A 22,469-nucleotide genomic window follows, 5' to 3' on the forward strand; every position below is an offset into this window, starting at 1 on the left:
GTGCTTTGATCCTGGCCTCCAGTCAATGTTCTAGTATTGGTCTTGCTTCCTCCTGGATCGTTCCTGTGGCCTGTCTGCTCAGCATAAGCTAAGTTCTGCTTGTGTTACCTTTTGCTATATTTTCTGTCCAGCTTGCTTTTTTGGTTTTGCTTGCTTGCTGGAAGCTCTGAGACGCAGAGGGAGCACCTCCGTACCGTTAGTCGGTGCGGAGGGTCTTTTTGCCCCTCTGCGTGGTTGTTTGTAGGTTTTTGTGTTGACCGCAAAGCTATCTTTCCTATCCTCGGTCTATTCAGTAAGTCGGGCCTCACTTTGCTAAATCTATTTCATCTCTGTGTTTGTATTTTCATCTTAACTCACAGTCATTATATGTGGGGGGCTGCCTTTTCCTTTGGGGAATTTTCTGAGGCAAGGTAGGCTTATTTTTCTATCTTCAGGTCTAGCTAGTTTCTCAGGCTGTGCCGAATTGCATAGGGAGCGTTAGGCGCAATCCACGGCTACCTCTAGTGTGGTTTGATAGGTTTAGGGATTGCGGTCAGCAGAGTTCCCACGTCTCAGAGCTCGTCCTATGTTTTGTGGTTTTTGTCAGGTCACTTGTGTGCTCTGAACTTCAAGGTCCATTGTGGTTCTGAATTACCTATTCATAACAGTCAGCCCCCTCATGCTGTCCCAGCAGTGCTGCGTCAGCCCCCTCATGCTGTCCCAGCTGTGCTGCGTCAGCCCCCTCATGCTGTCCCAGCTGTGCTGCGTCAGCCCCCTCATGCTGTCCCAGCTGTGCTGCGTCAGCCCCCTCATGCTGTCCCAGCTGTGCTGCGTCAGCCCCCTCATGCTGTCCCAGCTGTGCTGCGTCAGCCCCCTCATGCTGTCCCAGCTGTGCTGCGTCAGCCCCCTCATGCTGTCCCAGCTGTGCTGCGTCAGCCCCCTCATGCTGTCCCAGCTGTGCTGCGTCAGCCCCCTCATGCTGTCCCAGCTGTGCTGCGTAAGCCCCCTCATGCTGTTCCAGCTGCGCTGCGTCAGCCTTCTCATGCGGTTCACTGTGTCATCTATTGAACCCCAGTTTATCTACATTAGCCATCAAACACTGGTTCATCATATCTCCTCTTTAGCACCAATACATCCCGAATCAGCTATCCTGCTGAACCAGCTCGGAATGTCTATGTTGCTCAAGAACTACTCATATGGACCAGTGGCTTGGAGGATGCACTTCCCCAGGTGAAATATACAATTAGATTATTTGCCATTGTAATGAATAGCATGTCTCTTGTTCTGCATTGGACATCAGCCCTGTATTATAATTCAGGTGTAGTAAAAACTGTGCTACCAACGGAAGCATATTGCAGACATCTTGGCGACATTTTTGCTCCTTTCATTTGGTGTTGGTGCTAAGTGGTGGAAATTGTTGCTGTGGTTCTGTGCTATGGGGAGCTGTGGGCTCCAGGGCCTCAGCTTGCGGTTAGCGTATGGTGCCTCACCTTTAAGGTCAGTGACCCACCGAGAGGATCGCAGTGATGTGGCACTGGGCTTCATACAGTCTGGTTCAACTAAAAACCTCATGTTCAGTTTTGTAAATTTTTGCTTCGCAGCAATAGATCAATGTATAGGTTTTGGATGTGCGGCCTGTCTTGTCTTTTTTTCTGCAGCTATGGTATAATGGAGACTCATTGGGAGGAGCGTAACAGGAAATACAATCAAAACTTTATATACACTGATAAAAGTTGATTTCTTCCACTTTAATATCCTGAAAAATGAAAGCTGATTGGTTGGTAACGATAACTGAGCCAACTCTGTCTGTGCTAGTATTACAGAGATGTTACCAGAATGCATAAACTAAACAATATACGGTAAAGGTGTGTGACAAATTAGTTTTTGTATGTACCAACTATATGATTTAAGACCAACAAATATATATTGGGTTAAAAATGATTATAATGTTCTTTAAGAAGGCAGCCAAGCTGGTGTGTAAGCAGGATAGGACTATATAAATTTCCTATATCTACATTCTGGAATTTCTGTTGACGTCAATAGATATTTTATATTCTATAAGCCCAGGTCTGCTTTATAATAAAGCACGATTTATATTTATTTTATGAAATTACAAACCCTCTAAAGCCAAAGCGGGTGTCTGGCATGACATCCTGGCAGATCGTGTGCCCACCAGCATAGATCAGGCTTTATTAATATGATGTGGCATAAGCTAAAGTCACAACATTAATTTTCCAGGAAATAAGCGTGTTGTGTTTGCTTTTCTGCCATTCCAAAAGCCCAAGCAGAAAGCTTTCAGAAATGAAGGCTTTACCTTTGGAACATATCATTTTTTGTTAAGTACTCCAGTTTTTCTACAAAAACAGAGAGCTGAAAGAAGCCCTTTATTCTAGTGCACGTCAATAGATTGATTCATTTCACGTTCTGCAATGTTTGCATTTCCACTGCGAAAATGTGCACTCTTCAAGAGAAACTTATTTAGAGTGGGACGTTGTACGCTTACCCGAGCTGTGCCACACAGTATCACACACATCTCACAGCTGGACATGGTACCCACCGACCAAGAATAAAGAAGAGCTTTCTGCTCCCCTCCCACATGTGCAACAGGGAAGGACTGAAAAAGAAGATTTGAAAACCAGCCTAAAATATCAGCAAAAAGAAAAATATAAAGATATTTCAGTCTATAGACAAAAAATCCTGACCTAGGAGTCCAAGAAATGTACACATTCGAGTACATAGCTGTAAGTTATAGTTACAGCTAATGTTATTCAATGCCAGACTATTAGATGTTGATAATGACATACTGTATGGTCTATAATGGTTCAAAAGGAAAAATACAGAAAATAAGAAATGAAAAAAAAAAGTTAATTTTTTTTTTTAAAATTTGATACAAAAGCTAAAATCAATATAATGGTAAAAAAATGAAATTGTAAAAGCACTTTAAAGAAAATAAAAAAAAAATAATGGAGATATTTCGGACTTCTGCACTTTTGATGTAAGATCTTTGCCACAACAATTTGTCCGTGGACACATTTTTGTCGCAGCTAATCAACGCTGATTTTACAATAATGATTTTACCATGGAGAATACAATAACTTAGGAAAAAAGAATATATATAGTAGTACCTAGTTTTTATTAGTGAATAAAATATAGGCAATACAATCTCTTTAAGCAAACACTACAGAAACAAAAGCTGGGCAATGCTTTTTTCCCACATCAAGTTATTTTACAAAAAATAGCAATCTTCTAATTTTTACACTGGTCATAAGTTTTTTTGTTTTTTTTTATGAACTCATACTTCCTGTACCTTCAGGAGGGTTTTCAGCAGGCTCATCAAAGGCAGGATTATAACGATAATCCCTCTATACACATATACTGTATTTTTCGGACTATAAGACGCACCCAGGTTTTACAGGTGGAAAATAGGGAAAAAAATATTTCAAACAAAAAAAGTGGTAAAACTAACATAAATAACATACTATTATATGTGGTGTTATTATATATAATAGTATGTTATTATGTTGGAAGCTGCGGGTAGAAGATGATGCTGCGGGACCAGTGTGGTGGCTGTAAAGTACTATATGAAGACGCTGGAGGGTGAGTATAAGAATGGGGGCACAGGGCTTATATTTAAAGCACCACTCCAGCACTAAAAAATAACACTGGAGTGCTGCTTTATGATCTCATGGGAGAACTATAACTCCCAGCATGTCCTGCAGATCATTTGGCATGCTGGGAGTTATAGTTCAACCAAATACCCTGTTTTTTACATCTTTTACTAGCACTTGCGGATTACTGCAACATTTTTTCAAACTGAGTGTTTTTGGTTTTACTATTCTCTTTTGTGTCTTCAGGTTTCTTGGTGGTGTGTGAACATGATCATACAGACTTGTTCACTGTGCAAGTAGCCCATGTGTTCCTGTTTCCATAATTGTTCTCTTGTGTCTACAAGACTGGGGAGTTCCACCACTCCTCTTGGGCTATCTGCACAAAAGCTGTTCTACCCTGTATGCACACATGGATTTTTCCTCTCTGAACCCTGTTCACACAGGTTATATACAGATGATCAGGTTTTTAAATACATCAGATAGGGATTGCATACATTAGTTAGGACTGCTCTGATAAGGGTATACCGTGAAGATTGGTAGAGCAGCTTAGTATACATTTTTTGCAAAAAACGTATCAACCAAATACCCTGTTTTTTACATCTTTTACTAGCACTTGCGGATTACTGCAACATTTTTTCAAACTGAGTGTTTTTGGTTTTACTATTCTCTTTTGTGTCTTCAGGTTTCTTGGTGGTGTGTGAACATGATCATACAGACTTGTTCACTGTGCAAGTAGCCCATGTGTTCCTGTTTCCATAATTGTTCTCTTGTGTCTACAAGACTGGGGAGTTCCACCACTCCTCTTGGGCTATCTGCACAAAAGCTGTTCTACCCTGTATGCACACATGGATTTTTCCTCTCTGAACCCTGTTCACACAGGTTATATACAGATGATCAGGTTTTTAAATACATCAGATAGGGATTGCATACATTAGTTAGGACTGCTCTGATAAGGGTATACCGTGAAGATTGGTAGAGCAGCTTAGTATACATTTTTTGCAAAAAACGTATCAACCAAATACCCTGTTTTTTACATCTTTTACTAGCACTTGCGGATTACTGCAACATTTTTTCAAACTGAGTGTTTTTGGTTTTACTATTCTCTTTTGTGTCTTCAAAGTACTATATGAAGACGCTGGAGGGTGAGTATAAGAATGGGGGCACAGGGCTTATATTTAAAGCACCACTCCAGCACTAAAAAATAACACTGGAGTGCTGCTTTATGATCTCATGGGAGAACTATAACTCCCAGCATGTCCTGCAGATCATTTGGCATGCTGGGAGTTCTAGTTCACCACAGGAGTGGCAGAGTGCTTTATTGTGTGTGTAAAGACTAACCTATTAATTGTGGCAGCCAGCCAGGCAGCCACTGTGGTGAGGTAAAAAGCTGGAGCATCCCATGACTGCACAGAGCCCTCCCTTTTGTTGCCTCTCCACGGCACAGGTCATAAGAGGAAGGTTGCAGATTCTAGTAGGGAGTCTCAAGGACCTGTGATGACATCAAGAAGAGGGAGGGCTCTGTGCTGCCATGTGATGCTCCAGCCCGCCCACTTCATGACATCACACAGGTCCTTATGCCTCAGTATCCAGCACAGCCCAGGCAGGTATGTGGCTATCTTGTCTCCTCTAGCCCCTGCTGCTGCCCCCTCCTCCACTGGACACAGATCTCTCCAGCAGCTGCAGGAATGCGGTGCTGGGAAAACCATGTGTGTCTGCTGCTTAAGTGAAGGACTATTCAATGGCTGCTCCCTGCTCAGCTGACAGGTGGGTGGGGAAGCAGCTAATGAATATTCACTGCACTTTAATTATCGGGATCACATGGTTTGGAGCAGCCAGGCAGTGGGAACATTTTTCTGCCTTCTGTGAGTGGGATCACAGTGGATCCCACTCGCTGCTGCTGCTACCACCCCCTCCCCACGTTACATCCGGACCATAAGACGCACCCACACTTTCCTCCCAAATTTGGAGGAAAAAAAGTGCGTCTTATGGTCCGAAAAATATGGTAATAACAAAGAATCTACCAATCATAATATGCGACGTCACAGCTATTTTGTCCTTCACAATGACCTTTGCACAAGCTCAATAGATGAATCAACACAAAATATAGGGTCTGACTTTAACCAATTCAACCATGTACATGTGTAGTTTCCTGAAACAACAGAAGGTTAAAGTCTAAGAAAATCCCCAGTGGCAGCGTGAAAATTGCATTTTTTTTTTTTTTATTTTTTTTTTTTTTTTTAATACAGATTGTGATATGTAGAAAAGTTTTTGCCATAAAATACATTAACAACAAAAAACCAGATATAAAACAATAGATCTTTTCTGATTATAGCTTCATTTTAAACAACGTCAACTACACACCCATACTGCCATAAAATAACCTAAAAAAAAGGGATACAAATGCTTCTGTCTAGCTATCAACCCCATATCCCTTCTCCCCTATGCCTCAAAACCACTGGAACAACATTTCCATTTTCAAAAGTCCTCCCACCTCATCTCCTACTCACTCTTCGACTGCTTACAATCTGACTTTCCATCGCATCATTCCACCGAAACTGCCTTGACTAAAGCTACCAATGACCTACTAACTGCCAAATGAAAGCGACACCACTCCTTCCTCCTCCTGGACCTGTCCTCTGCCTTCAACACCGTGGACCACTCCCACCATAACAGACTTTGCCCTATCTTGGATCTCTTCATACCTCACAGTCCAGACATTCAGCATTTCCCACTTGCACACCACCTCATCATCATCTCGCCCACCATCTGTCGGCGTCCCCCAAGGTTCAGTTCTAGGACCCCTCTCTCTTCTCCATCTACACCTTTGGCCTGGGACAACTCAAAGTCCTATGGCTTTCAGTATCAACTCTATGCTGATAACACACAGATCTACCGCTCTTGACCCGATATCACCTCCTTACTAACCAGAATCCTACATTGTCTGTCTGCAATTTCATCTTTCTTCTATGCTAAATTTCTAAAACTTAACATGGATAAAAACAATATTCATCATCTTTCCGCCCTATTTCGATCAACCAACAGCCATCAAAGTCAATAGCTGCTCACCCTCCCCAGTCCCACAAGCTAGCTGCCTGGGGGTAATCCTTGACTCTGATCTCTCCTCCACATATCCAAGCCCTTTCTACTTCCTGCAGACTCAAACTCAAAAATAATTCAACCAAACCGTACATTCCTTAATCAAGAATCTGCAAAAACACTAGTGCATGCCCTCATCATCTCCAGTTTTGACTACTGCATCCTCCTGTTTTGTGGCCTCCCCTCTAACAATCTTACCCCTCCAATCTATCCTGAACTCTGCAGCCCGACTATTCCACTTGTCCCACGCCATTTCCTGGCCACTCTTCTCTGTATCTCTCTTCAGTGGCTCCACATTGCCAAGAGTCTCCAGTTCAAAACCCTAACCATGGCATACAAAACCATCCACAACCTGTTTCCTCCATACATCTGTGACCTTGTCTCCCGGTACTTACACGAAACCTCCGATCCTCACACGATCTCCTTCTCTACTCCCCTCTTATCTCCTCATCTCACAATCGCATACAAGATTTCTCTCATGCATCCACCCTACTCTGGAAATCTCTATCCCAACAAATCAGGCTCTCGTCTACCGTGAAAACCATCAAAAGGAATCTGAAGACCTACCTCTTCCAACATGCGTACAACCTGCAGTAACCATGTGTCGAGACTCAGATGTCAGGTAACCCGGGGGATCAGGGGCTCCTTCCCTGTTCCTAATGCTAGGGTGTGCCTTAGCTCAGCCAGTTCCCCGGGTTACTTCTGAAGATGAAGATGCCGGAGCCACGTACCTTACCTTATCTCCTGAATCCGCCCTCAGTCTGTTCCCTTCCCCCATGCAGGGAAGGGGAGAGCAGCTGTGCACTGCAGTACACCAACCAGATGAACAAGGCAACACAAATAGGGGCGATGGAAAAATACCAGGCATACAAATATTTACTGAAATGTAACAGAGGAATGCACCAAGGAGTGGAGAATGGGGACAAATCAAAGTAGAAGAATGGAATTATTACAGTTACTAAAGCAAGCAACAGTCACTGATAAGGCGTTTGGTGGGTTTTTCATATAACCAAATAACTATCCTCCCAGCCATACAGCATAAGCTAGCTCTGACAATGTGTGTCAGTCAGGACTCCGATTATATAGGGGAGAGAAGTGGTTAACCACGCTCAGCTGAGAGCCCAGACTCCCAGAGCTTCCAACATGGCCGATTAACCTCTGAACTGCAAAACTACACTGTTTAAAAAGAAGGTGAAGTGCTTCTTTTCAGTGCAGGAGTAGAAGCCATCAGATTATTTAGTCTTCTGGCTCCTCTCTGTCGTGGTAACCTGCGACACCATCTCTTCACTATACTGCTGCACAACCACCTCTCTCCTTGCCTACTGTATCCTCACCCATCCCTTGTAAACTGAGCCCTCGTGGATAGGGTCCTCTTTCTTCCTGTACCAGTCGTGACTTGTATTGCTTAAGATTATTGTACTTGTTTTTCTTTTGTATACCCCTTTTCACATGTAAAGCACCATGGAATAAATGGCGCTATAATAACAGGGAGGAGCGTGATGTTGGACTCCGTTACACTTGAATTTTCATGTTTTCGTGAAATTAGGTTTTAATATTATAGCAGTAGGAGAACAGCAGCGATTAAATACATAATCCGTTTGCACAAGCACATACAGTGCTATAAGAAAGTCTTCATCCTTTGGCTAATGTTAGTGTTTGATCTTGAATCAAAATGTATTAAGTATGACATACGGTGAAATCTTATTGCGACAACTATCCAAAACTGCATTGGAAAGTAGACCCCCACTGGGTGGTCCTCTCAAAATAATCCTTAACAGGAAATCTGGTCTGGATATGCAGGTCTTCTTGAAGTTTTTATTTTTGAGGAATTTTAAGGGTATATGCACACAAAAGAATTTCTTGCAGAAAATTCCTGAAGAAAACCGGACATTTTCTGCAAGAAAACCGCATGCGTTTTTTTCCGGAGCTTTCCCAATGCATTATATAGCGGGGAAAAATGCGAAAAAAACCCGCAAAATTAATGAACATGCTGCGTTTACCGCAATGCGTTTTGCAGAAAAAAAAACGCATCATGTGCACAAAAATTGCAGAATGCATTCTAAATGATATGATGCATATGTATGCATTTTTTATATGAAGAAAACGCGAAAAAAACGCAACGTGTGCACACAGCACAACAGTGAGTGCAATAATAGAGGAACCTGGAAAAGGGCAAATGTTTCTTTATTGTAGCAATTGCTTCTCAAGGACTAAAGAAATGTTATCATGCAATACAAAGTATGAAAATACTCTGGGTCTCTTGTGCCTATTTAATCTCCTCACGCATGCGCGGCACTCAGAAATAGGACAGTAAAATAATTATATACATAAATAAGATATTTGTGGCTTCTAATATAGAAAACTATGGATTAAGTTTGCCATGGACGTACTTATCCAACAGAAGTTCTAAGGATGTGCCAAGGAAAATCTTCAATGACTGCCAACGCTGCTGTCAAGCTAAATATCATCTCCTGAATATGTGTTTGTGTATATTATGGGATAATTCTTAAACTGTAATAAATTTAAAAGGGAACCACAGTTTTTAATGCATTAACTAAAAAAACTGCAAGATCTCCAGGATCAAGCACCAAAGCAAAACATCAGTTTTTTTCAGCCGCAATCCGTCGAATGTTGAATAAATGAATCTGGCAACTGATGCCGCCGGATCCGTTTTTTCTCATAGACTTGTATTAGCGACGGATGGCTTCACGTTTCATCCGTCGTTCGCTGGATCCGTCAAAAATTGTTTGTCCGGCGACCGGAGAAGACGGACAAAGTAAAGTTTTGTTGTGCACGTTGAAAAATCGGACAGAGACGGATCTGTTGCCGTCCGTCATTTGCTTGAATGGAAGCCTATGGGCTCCAGATCTGTCAAATGAAACTCAGCATGCTCCGATTTAATTAGGATCCAATTAGCCAGCCCCCCAATTAGGAAAGGTATATAAAACCTGCCAGGTAGGGTTTCACTCATCCGTGTCCCAGCAAGCAAGCCAGCAAGAGTCCAGCCAGCAAGAGTTAAAGTATCCAGTGACCCAGCCAGGCCTACCAGCAACCCAGCCATATATAACGTAGAATACACCCCATGTCATTCTCAGTGCAGTGATTGGGTGGATCCAAAAATGACGCCGGCGCAGAAGCATGATACGCTGTCTTACTCTCTCCTTTTCAAGAACGATCGCTTCCAAACGATTCGCCTCAAAAGTAAAATGTTCACAATCACACCTTCCATTTTTGCCACTTGCTCTACAACCTGTCAAATATGGGGTGTAGAAACACTGTATACGTAGGTTTTCAGTAGCCAATAACGTTTGGGAGCCTCCTATTGGGCGTTTTTTAAAAATGGATCCGTCATAAAACGGATGAAAAAAACGGAAGAAACGGATGAAAAACTGATGCGACGGATTCAGTCGCATCAGTTTTTCACAATCTGCGACAGATCCGTCGAACCAACGGATTGTGACTGACGGCAAAGAACTGATGTGTGAAAGGGGCCTTAAGCAGACCCCCTACATATTACTTCCATATATATGTCTAAGACACATTAAACCCTTACACAATGATTTGGGCTGAATCTCACGTGAGCTCCAGGAACGAGAGTGCCGACACAGCTGGAACGCCGCCGACACGGGAGGGGACTATAGGTATTATTTTGGTGCAAAAACAGCAACCAATACCACAAGACAAAAAAGTAAATGCAAATGATGAATGGGGGCTATAAGTTTTCATTCAATCCTCTGTAACCTTGGTGTGGGATAAACATCTGGCTGCCAATTCTGCGGCAGGAGAGGCAGCTTAGGTGTGATTAATCACACACTGCACAGTAACCTAGATTTTGCTGCCAGATGGAGATTTTACACATCGTGTGGAATATGACACATTTTTATTTCATATATATTGCAAAAAACTAGAGTGCATGTGAAGCTGCCGAGAACTGCAGAAGTGGCCTACTGTTGTGAATGGGACAACATTGCAGTCTCCAGCACAGTCATTACTATGTAGACATAGGACGAACAGAGCAGAAGAATCGGCTGCACTGGCTGAGCAACAAGGTCATTTCTAATATCTGTATCTGCGTGAAGAGAGTCGGACCCCTAGATTCCGAATTTGAAGAGCCCATTTCAACATATTTTTTCAGGTCACTACTTATATAAAATAATATACGGTAGTCATGGGCACAAAACAGAATTTAAAGTCTAAAATTAGAAAATAAACAAATTAGAAAAAATATATAATTTAAATTTGTAAAAAAACAATATATGTGATGTGTTTCTCCTATATATGTCAATTTTATTTGGTGTTTCATAATACAAATGCACAAAAAAAACATAATATAATAGTGTACATCAAATAAGAACCGATTACAAAAAATATTTAGCAATATCTGGTTTCAATAAATAAAAACAAATATATATAATAATTATATGCGATACGTTCCTTTTATCTATATTTGATGTTTTGTTAGATTATTAAACTTACTGAAAAAATGAAATAACTAATGTGAAACTTGTTATATATTTTATTTATACATACTTTTTGTGCACTCAAATAGTTGTATATGGAAGAACATTAGTCTGTGTATAGGTAAAGTTATATTTGTTAGAATATGGTGGCTATATAAGCAGGCAGCCCTAGGACGCGGGAATAGACCTCGGACTGTTTGCTGCCAGCTACCTGTAGAACAAGGAAACGTTTCATGCCCACGCACACCACAAGGAATTGGGATCAGCGTGTGAAGGGTTAGCAGCGGGGATCAGTCATAGTATGTCGCTGTAAGCAGACCAGTGATACGACAGGAGAGGATTACATTATAGGATGGTAGAATATTATTATTACTCGAGCCAATTACCTACCTTTCCCATTTTGCCAGGCGGTGTACCAAGACAGGCTAAGAAAAGAAGTGATGAACACTAACGCGGTGGCAACAGTTCCATTTCGGAGCCTCATTTCATTGCACCATCACAGTGGTTCCGTAATATCTTCTCCAAGTATCAACGATGCAAAAAGTGAAAAAGGTAAATTTGGTTTTACACAGCGCTGGGAATGCATCAATGGAACCGCCTCAGCTGGCAGGACAGGGAACGCTCAGCTCTTCCGCTTACACACCACATAATGACGTTCTTTCACTTCTCCAGCTCAGTCCCTGGCAACTTCACCTTGAGTTCTGCTCCGTTTTCTTGTCTCTTACTTAAAGACAAGAGAAAAATATATTTTCAGTAAGGGTTCGCTCACATCAGCGTTACATGCATGGCATGGCACTCACTACAATGTTAGCCAATTAGGCAGTGCGTATCCGAGTTTTCCCTCACCTGGAATTGGAGTGAGGAAATATTTGCAGCATGCTGCGTATGGCCGTGTACAATGGCCGAGACTCAGCAATGAAAGTCAATGGGTGCGATGAAGGGGGGGTGGGGGGGGAACCCCACACGGACCATGCGATTTTTAAGTCCCCATCTCATATCAGATCCGAGATTTCATCAGCCGAGCACAGTAAAGTCACAGCGTGAACCAGCTATGGACTCCAGTCACCTTACTGAGGTCAGCACTCGGCTCTAAAGCTACATTCTTCACGCTCTCCCGGATGCCAGGCTGAGCAGTCGTATTTTAGGTTACCGCTCAGCAAAGCATCCACATGGAGCGGAGTAGGGCTCGTCGCTGGGCAAGTGGATCATCGGCGGACAGGAGAGGCTTTGTGGGTTTTTTTATTTTTTTTTGTATATTAATAAATGGGTAAAAGAGGGTCAGGGAGTTTTTATTTCAAATAAAGTACTTTACTCTGTGCTTATTACATTTGACTATGGGGTTAGTAATGGGGGCGTTTTATAGATGCCTCTCCATTACTAACACTTGGGCTTGATGTCAGCTAACATTACAATGCTGAAATCAATCCCTATACTATTACTCCATTTCCAATACACCAGGGCAAGTGGGAAGAGCCGAGACTAAGCACCAGAACTGACACATCTAATGGATGCACCATTTTCGGGTGGCTTGGGGCTGATGTTCTTACTCTGTAAAGGGGCCAATATCCATGGCCACTTCCTAAGTTATTAATGTCTGCAGCTGTCTGCCTAGCCTTTGCTGGTTATTAAAAGTAGGGGGACTCAAGTTATTTTTTCTTTTTTGGGGGGGATGTTAACACCCTTGTTAATAACCAGTAAAGGCCAAGTAGACAGCTGTGAGCTGATATTAATAGCCTGGGAAGCTCCATATTTATTATCCTCATCCCAGGCTATAAACATCAGCCCCCACCAGTCCGCTTTCCCTTAGCCAATTAAGAATCATATGGGGGACCCCACGCCATTTCTTTCTTTTAAATTCTTTAATTATTAGCTAAATACATGTACAGTAAACTACTCAGAAACTGCACTAATTACATATCTCAATTACATATTTCCATCTATATCTGTATACAAGATTGTTTTATTAGTTCGAAAACTAGTTTGAAATGCAAAGAATAACTGTATGTAAAAGCTGATGTTATACAGAGGCTAGGTGAGAAAAAAACTGGTCTGACACTCTCCAACTTTTCTGGCTGAGAATCTCACCTACTTTTTATATGTAGATGTGAGCACACCCTAAAAGGAAGACTGGGGCTACGGCTGAGTGTAAAAAGATTCAGGACACAAAGAACCACAAGGCATAACGTCTAACAAGATTATCAGTCACAGTCATATCGATTCTCTTGCGGGGCATTCCTGTAGTATTTAGAGGGGAATTACCTATTTTACCAGCTATCCTTCCTATATTATCAGTTATTTCTATATGACCAGCAATCTTCTTACGTTACCAGCTATTCTTCCTATATTGATGGTTATTTCTATATCACTAGTTACTAACCCTATATGACCAGTTATAATTTCTATATCATTAGTTATTTTTCCTATACTACTAGTTATTATTTCTATATCAGTATTTATAAGGCTACGTCCCCACAGTCAGTAATTGGCAGCAATTTGGACACAGCACATGTCCGCTCCGTCCAAAACGCTGCCGGCTTTTCAACGCAGGTTATTCCGCATGTGTTCATTGAACCGTGCGGAATCACCGCGCACAATACATTGGATGGGTGATATTTATCTTGCAGAGACTGAGCGTCTCCGCAGGATAAATAGACATGATGCGGTCTGGAAAGACGCGCCGCATGTCTGTCTCTGCAGGGAAGCCGGAGGTGTCCGTGCCCACATAGTGGCCATGGGATTTCTTGAAATCCCATCCACTATGCTGTAACATCAGGCCAATACGGGTTGTAAGCTGCGGATGTACGCAGCGTCCAACCCGCAGCGTTTACTGACTGTGAGAACATACCCTTACTGTTTCTACATTATCAGTTATTATTCATACATCACCAGTTATTAACCCTATTATTCTTATATTACCAGTTATTTTTAGATCACCAGTTATTAACCCTAATATTTCTATATTACCAATTATTGTTCCTATAATCACCAAGTATTATTTATTCGTTTTTTGTAAATCATATTTTGAGAACTTACAATAAATAACATTAATACCAAAGGCAAAACATTACATTTGCATGCAGGCTCAAAACAGAAGACCAATTAAGAATCAAAAAATAAACAAACTCATCTCCTAAACAAGGCCGATTAACAACTTTCACCCAATTAGCATATACACCAAATATGACACTGAGTATCTCAGAAACAGCCGGCAAGAACTATTGATATAATCTTTACTACTATTTAAACATTATGTCAACTGCATTTCCTCAACCCATGACCAAACTAAAACATGTAGCATACACACAATCAAAAAGCGATGCTTTATGACAGGACACAAGGGCTTCAATGGAATGGGTGTTAGGCGGGTATAACCGTTTGTTATCTACTATATAATTGTCTAAGGGTCACTACCGTCTGTCTGCCTATCTGTCACGGAAATCCCAAGTCGCTGATTGGTCATGGTTGTTTGACCGTGACCAATCAGCGACGGGCACAGTGCGGCCGCGAAATGGACGCTCCCTACTCCCCTCCAATCAGCGCTCACACAGGGTTAATGGCAGTGTTAACGGACCGCATTATGCCGCGGTGTAACGCACTCCGTTAACGCTGCTATTAACCCTGTGTGACCAACCTTTTACTATTGATGCTGCCTATGCAGCATCAATAGTAAAAAGATCTAATGTTAAAAATAATTAAAAAAAATCATTATATACTCGCCTTCTGTCGGCCCCCGAATCCAGCCCAGGCCTTTCCCGCTCTTCACGATAGTCCAGTCCATGCATTGCGGTCTCGCGAGATGATGACGTAGCAGTTTCTCGAGACCGCTACGTCATCTTGCGAGGCTGCAATGCACTCTTGGGACCGGAGCGTCGCAAGGAGCATCGGTAAATGCCTGGGCTGGATCCGGGGGCCGACGGAAGGCGAGTTTATAACTATTTTTCATTTTAATTATTTTTTTTAACAGGGATATGGAGTCCACATTCCTATATACTATGTGGGCTGTGTTAGATACTGTGTGGGCTGGGCAATATACCATACTACGTGGGCTGTGCTACATATTCCGCGTGGGCTGTGCTATACGCTACGTGGGCTGTGCTACATATTCCGCGTGGGCTGTGCTATACGCTACTTGGGCTGTGCTATACGCTACGGGGGCTGTGCTATACGCTACGGGGGCTGTGCTATACGCTACGGGGGCTGTGCTATACGCTACGGGGGCTGTGCTATACGCTACGGGGGCTGTGCTATACGCTACGGGGGCTGTGCTATACGCTACGGGGGCTGTGCTATACGCTACGGGGGCTGTGCTATACGCTACGGGGGCTGTGCTATACGCTACGGGGGCTGTGCTATACGCTACGGGGGCTGTGCTATACGCTACGGGGGCTGTGCTATACGCTACGGGGGCTGTATCTGTGCATCATGAATCATGGTATGTGTTAAAGAGGGGGACCCACTGAGACTCTTTCACCCGGGGCCCTCAAAAACCTGGAGCCGGCCCTGGCTTCACTGATTGGTCACGCCAGGCCGCGTACAATCAGTGACAGTCGCAGTCCGCCCGCAAATTGGCGCGGAATTTGAACCATGCTTCGTTAATTGGTCGCGGTCAGGCCACCATCTAGGTTTTAAATAAAAAACTAAAAGTGTGTTGTTTTTTTTTTTTTTATTTCAAATGAAAGAATTTATTCTGGCTGTGTGTTTATTTGCCATACAACTATAGGATTAGTAATGGATAGGTGTCTTACAGACGCCTCTCCATTACGAAGCTGTGGGCTTGATTTCACCGGACAATACAAAAAGTGACATCAACCCCACAAATATGAACCCCCCACTTGCCACCGCCAAAGGGCAAGCAGGAAGAGCTGGGCAAAGCTCCAGAATTAGCTCACCTAATAGATGCGCTTTTTCTTGGCGGCAGCAGGCAGCTATTTTTAGGCTGAGGGGTCCAATATCCATGGCCTCTTACCAGCCTGAGAATGCCAACCCCCAGCTCTCTGCTTTAACATGGCTGGTTGTCAAAAATGGGGGGACTCAAAGCAGTTTTTTTGAAACTATTCAAATAATTTTAAAAAATACGGCGTGGGGACCCCTCTATTCTTAATAACCAGCCTTGCTAACGATGACAGCTGATGGTTGCAGCCCGCAACTGTCAGTTTTGCCTGGCTATCAAAAATACAGGGGAAGTCACGCCATTTTTAAAAAAAAAAAATTTGTATTATTTATTTAGAGCGCAGGTCCTGGCTGAAGAATACCCCCATCTGCTCTCGTTGTTATTAGTGGCAGCAGGCGTAATGATTTTACCGCCGATCAGAGGTAGCGTTTGCCGTTCTGTCATGCACATGACAGTGCGAGAAACACCTGGTATTCAGGGTGCCGAACCCAAGCAGTAACACGGACTTGCTGGTGAAATCAGTGTTTGGGGTCCATGCCTGAACAGTAGGTATCTGGTACAGATGCCAAATTTTACTGTTTGGGTTCACCCATGTTTACTTATTATTGTTCCAAGATCTAGTGAATAAAATGAGCTTTTGTTTGTGGAAAACCACTTTAACTTTGTCCCAAGCTTTTGACATTGGGATAGGTCGAACCACCTCCAAGGTTGCCAAAGGAGGGAAATGCCCCGCTACATATGCAGCCATTGTGTTCGGTTGTCCCACCAACCCCAACTGCTGCAGCCAAATTACAGATCTAAGGGTTACGTAAAGCCAACTCCCCTGAATCCATAATCCCCTGCAATGTTTTTTCATTTGACTCTTGCCCCCTTTTTCTTCCACACAAATGTCCTAAAAATGCCCTGGATTTTATGAAACGATCTCAGTGGGAGCCTTATGGTTGAGTTACGCGATATGCAAAGTAGTTGAGGCATTAGGTTCATTTTAATCTGGTCACACCAGATACTGACATTGGAAGCCTGCACCACATAACCTCTACAGTGCACCCTCCTCTGTGGCCTCCCCGCTAACTCTCTTGCACCGCTCCAGTCTGTCCTCGACTCTGCTGCCCGGCTAATCCACCTCTCTCCTCGCTACTCCCTTGCTTCTCCCCTCTGCAAATCCCTCCACTGGCTCCCAATTCCCCAACGAATCCAGTTCAAACTACTAAGGGTATGTGCACACGTCAGGATTTCTTGCAGAAATTTTCCTGACAAAAACCAGACATTTCTGCCAGAAATCCGCATGCGTCTTTACCGCGATTTTGACGCGTTTTTTCCCAAATGCATAGAATTGCGGGAAAAACGCAGAAAATCCGCAAAAATAATGAACATGCTCATTTTTTTACCGCGATGCGTTTTTTTCGCGGAAAAAAACGCATCCATGTGCACAAAACATGCAGAATGCATTCTAAATGATAGAATGCATAATGTATGCGTTTTTAATTAGTTTTTATAGCGTTTTTAGCGTGAAAAAACGCAAAAAAAACGCGGAAAACCTGTACGTGTGCACATAGCCTTACACTGATCTACAAAGCCATCCACAACCTATCCCCTTCCCTATATCTCTGAACTAATCTCCCAATATCTTCCCTCACGTAATCTCAGATCCTCCCAAGACCTCCTCTCCTCCACACTTATTCGTTCCTCACACAACCGCCTCCAAGATTTCTCCCGAATATCCCCCATCCTCTGGAATTCCATGCCTCAACACGTCCGACTATCCACCACCCTCGGATCCTTCAGACGGAACCTGAAAACCCATCTCTTCAAGAAAGCCTACAGCCTGCAATAACCATTCTGCCGCCTCGCCATCGCCAGAGCCGCCGCCTCGCCCCGATCTTCTGTCTCTTCCCCACTATCCCATAGAATGTAAGTCCGCAAGGACAGGGTCCTCTCCCCTCTGTACCAGTCTGTCACTGTAAACTTGTATACTGTAAACGATATCTATAACTCTGTATGTAACCCCTTTCTCATGTACAGCACCATGGAATTAATGGTGCTATATAAACAAATCATAAAGTAAATTTATGGAGAAGAAGGTCACGATCATTCAACACCTTTTTAGTAGGGCTAGAAGAAACCACTATACCCAGCTATTTCAATTTGTGCACTATTTGCAGGTGAGTGTTCCCCAGACAGCAGCCTGGGAGAGTAGAGTCCAGAGGAAGGAGAGTGGATTTAACCCAATTAATAAGTAACCTAAAAGTATTGACCAAAAGGAATTATTTCTACATCACTAGTTAAAATTTAAGGGGATGGTTGGGACTTTTACATTGGTGGCCTATCCTTAGACTAGGTCATCAATATCTAATCGGGGAGGGTATTTCCAGGGCCGATGGCAGCAGGTTAAGTGTGCAGTTGTGGTGCAGCACAGAACAGTTCTGTCAATTGTATAGTGGCCGCACTCAGGTACCGCACATCCGCTTGCATTCGAAACATTATGGGGTGGATCAGATGTTCTGTACCCATCCAATACCACTATATCGTTGACGGCACTGTGCAGTGCAGCTCCCCATCTGAGCCATTCCGGACAATGAGGGAATAGCTGAGCAGCAGGGTGCACTGTCACACCCCTACCCATCAGATACTGATGACCTATCCTAATGATAGGCCATCAATATAGAAGTCCCGGGCAACCACTTTCACTCTGAACAACATATCAACTGGATTATAGCTAATCCACCATTGTAAAGCAAAATGTACTTCAATGAAATGTAAAAATGGTCAGGCTAAATTGGTTCTTTTGTATATTTTTAAACTTGGCAGGGGAAAGCTAATAGGAAAAAGAAAATTAGAAAACATACTCACTCCTGGAACCATCGCCCTACTGGATGAGAAGCAATGACACCCTGACCACCAATCACTTGGCACTAGAGCCATTCAGTGGCCTTAGCGGTCAAGTCCCTTAGTGCTTATGGCATCATCGCTTCCAGTCCAGAGGAGACTGTCAGAGTGAAATCTATTTTTTTTCCTTTCTTTTTACAGGCTGGATTTTCCCTGTTAAGTTTAACAGGGGTTGTCTCAAAAGCTATGCTGTTGCAGCAAAAAATGGAACACACAATCTTTGTCTTACATCTTGTGACTGCCAGGAGACACAGAACAGGGATCGGAGGAATGACAGCTGGTCCAGGAAGTATATCAGGCTTGGACTGGCCCACAGGAGAATCCCCTGGTGGGCCCCTGTGCAGGAGTGGGGCACCACCCTCTTATATAAGCAGTACATGGCACAATATACTTGAATCACTATGTACAGACAATGGCAGCGTCTTATTCATTTATCCTTAATCACAAATTTGTAACAATGAATTGGGTAATGTCACATTTGCATGTAGTTGAAAACCTGAATTTGGTTACTGGTGGGCCCTGTGCACCCCAGTCCGACACGGAGTATAATGTTTTCGGGTTTTTTCTGGTGCACTGGTGGACAACCCCTTTAAAAATAGACTGGAGAACCCCTGAGTAGGATCCACTTATTAGTGTCTCTGTCGTTTATGACATATGGACAGGACGTGTCTTCGTGATACGACTTCTTCACTATCAGTGCTAATAAAGCGCCACCTTAGCTGCAATGAATAATGCATCAAATACTTGAGAATAAGCCATATTGTTAATGCATATAAAACGGCTGCTATATAATAGGAAGTGATCACTAGAAATATGAAACAACCACATATACTAAACATAGAAATAATGACTCACTAGCAAAATGAATAACGGAACAAAGTCACAAATACACCTCAAAGTCACAGAGCTTCAGAAAGAAAAGACGTGAGGTGTCAGTAGCCCCTTATCCTAGGGTGAGCGAGCCGACAATCTGCAGCTCCAGATATGGAATTACTATGACGTGCCGTCCACTCACCAGCATCTCTATTAGGGCTCGTTCACATACAGCGTTTTTGATAAGCTCTCTTCTGTCAGTTTTCCAAAAATCTCATTCACATAACGCATACATCTTTCACCATTGCCATAAAAGATGCCTAGCTGCAAAAATACATTACAAAATGCACCAAAGATGTGGAATTTTCACACCGAAAAATGCTCCCCAGAAAAAAATAAAACAACACTAGATGTGAACAAGCTCTTAGGGGATCACCCCGATTTCCACGTTTTAATAGCCCGGCCTTAGTGATGGGTGCCCTGCCTAATCCTATGTCAGCTATAGATGCTGGGGAGAAGGCACCCAGGATGTCCGGCTCAGGGCAGCTTCTCCCTATACATCAACGTTCCCCTGGTTGTACCGCAGAAACAAGATGTAGCAGAGGCAGAAGTACTACTGCGCACTTACAGGCCAGCTATACAGAAATGAGCCTGACAACTTATCACACAAAGCAATGATGGAAAATATCAGGATAGTCAGGAGACTGCTCAAACGATTCAGCAGACACAAATGGCAGGTCTTTAAGAACCGGACTGTGCATGTCATCTGGACTTATTGAACAAATTCACCTATAATGTCCCACCGGAGACAAACCCAGTAGAGACAATACCAATAATTGATCAATAGGGCTAAGAGCATGGCTGAATCCCCCCCAAACCTACCCACAAGTATCAAAGTACTGGTGGGGACATCAATTATTAACTCCTGAAATCGCATGTCATTACTGTGCTGTGCTAAAACCAAGAGACTCCGCGCTCTGCAAATCACCCAGAATACCACAGTACAGGAAAGGGACCCCCATCATCTCCTTCTGGCAGTACATTACAAGAACGGATTCCCACTTACACACCTAATGCTAGCTACACAAATACTCGGGGACCCTCTGATGAGTCCCTGGGGGATAGCTTTCCAATGACTTCACTGTGCTACGCTCTTACTAGCTGCTGCTAAATGTATTGGTTTCTTGTTCTGGCTTTTTCCTGAGTGGTCTAGCAAGAGGCTTGATCTCTTACTACTAGTATATATTTCTGCAGGGAGGTGCACCAGTGTGTTACTCGGGGGCGGACACTCCATTGTGGCAGCTGCACACGGGCCCAAAAGGAACCCCACCGCTACCTCCAAAGCAAACAGGGGCCAAAAGGTAAAGGAACCTCACCGCTACCTCCAAAGCAGCAAATGGGCCAAAAGGTAAAGGAACCCCACCGCTACCTCCAAAGCAAACAGGGGCCAAAAAGTAAAAGGAACCCCACCGCTACCTCCAAAGCAGCAAATGGGCCAAAAAGGTAAAAGGAACCCCACCGCTACCTCCAAAGCAGCAAATGGGCCAAAAAGTAAAGGAACCCCAACGCTACCTCCAAAGCAGCAAATGGGCCAAAAAGTAAAGGAACCCCACCTCTACCTCCAAAGCAGCAAATGGGCCAAAAAGTAAAAGGAACCCCAACGCTACCTCCAAAGCAGCAAATAGGCCAAAAAGTAAAAGGAACCCCACCTCTACCTCCAAAGCAGCAAATGGGCCAAAAAGTAAAGGAACCCCACCGCTACCTCCAAAGCAGCAAATGGGCCAAAAAGTAAAGGAACCCCACCTCTACCTCCAAAGCAGCAAATGGGCCAAAAAGGTAAAAGGAACAACACTTCTACCTCCAAAGCAGCAAATGGGCCAAAAAGGTAAAAGGAACCCCACTGCTACCTCCAAAGCAGCAAATGGGCCAAAAAGTAAAGAAACCCCAACGCTACCTCCAAAGCAGCAAATGGGCCAAAAAGTAAAGGAACCCCACCGCTACCTCCAAAGCAGCAAATGGGCCAAAAAGTAAAGGAACCCCACCTCTACCTCCAAAGCAGCAAATGGGCCAAAAAGGTAAAAGGAACAACACTTCTACCTCCAAAGCAGCAAATGGGCCAAAAAGGTAAAAGGAACCCCACTGCTACCTCCAAAGCAGCAAATGGGCCAAAAAGTAAAGAAACCCCAACGCTACCTCCAAAGCAGCAAATGGGCCAAAAGGTAAAGGAACCCCACAGCTACCCCCACAGCTAGTGATAGAAAGCAGAGGGTGGTTATAAATGGTATAGTCTCTAACTGGGTCGCTGTGACCAGTGGGGTACCGCAGGGGTCAGTATTGGGACCTGTTCTCTTCAACATATTCATTAATGATCTGGTAGAAGGTTTACACAGTAAAATATCGATATTTGCAGATGATACAAAACTATGTAAAGCAGTTAATACAAGAGAAGATAGTATTCTGCTACAGATGGATCTGGATAAGTTGGAAACTTGGGCTGAAAGGTGGCAGATGAGGTTTAACAATGATAAATGTAAGGTTATACACATGGGAAGAGGGAATCAATATCACCATTACACACTGAACGGGAAACCACTGGGTAAATCTGACAGGGAGAAGGACTTGGGGATCCTAGTTAATGATAAACTTACCTGGAGCAGCCAGTGCCAGGCAGCAGCTGCCAAGGCAAACAGGATCATGGGGTGCATTAAAAGAGGTCTGGATACACATGATGAGAGC

The 22,469-nt window shown here is 43.4% G+C and overlaps 1 protein-coding gene across 2 annotated transcripts in view; it reads right to left on the reverse strand.

Annotated features, from left to right (window-relative positions):
• The window catches only part of MGAT4A (alpha-1,3-mannosyl-glycoprotein 4-beta-N-acetylglucosaminyltransferase A), an 86,740-nt gene that overhangs the window by 61,978 nt on the left and 2,293 nt on the right, over window positions 1-22,469 (reverse strand). For both annotated transcript variants that reach the window (XM_069757499.1, XM_069757500.1), the window contains exon 2: window positions 11,534-11,867. In XM_069757499.1, the coding sequence (XP_069613600.1) occupies window positions 11,534-11,627 (94 nt within the window). In that variant the 5' untranslated portion in view covers window positions 11,628-11,867. The remainder of the gene's footprint in view (window positions 1-11,533; window positions 11,868-22,469) is intronic.

The sequence above is a fragment of the Ranitomeya imitator genome, chromosome 3 (genome assembly GCF_032444005.1).
Source record: "Ranitomeya imitator isolate aRanImi1 chromosome 3, aRanImi1.pri, whole genome shotgun sequence".
Taxonomy (NCBI): Eukaryota; Metazoa; Chordata; class Amphibia; order Anura; family Dendrobatidae; genus Ranitomeya; species Ranitomeya imitator.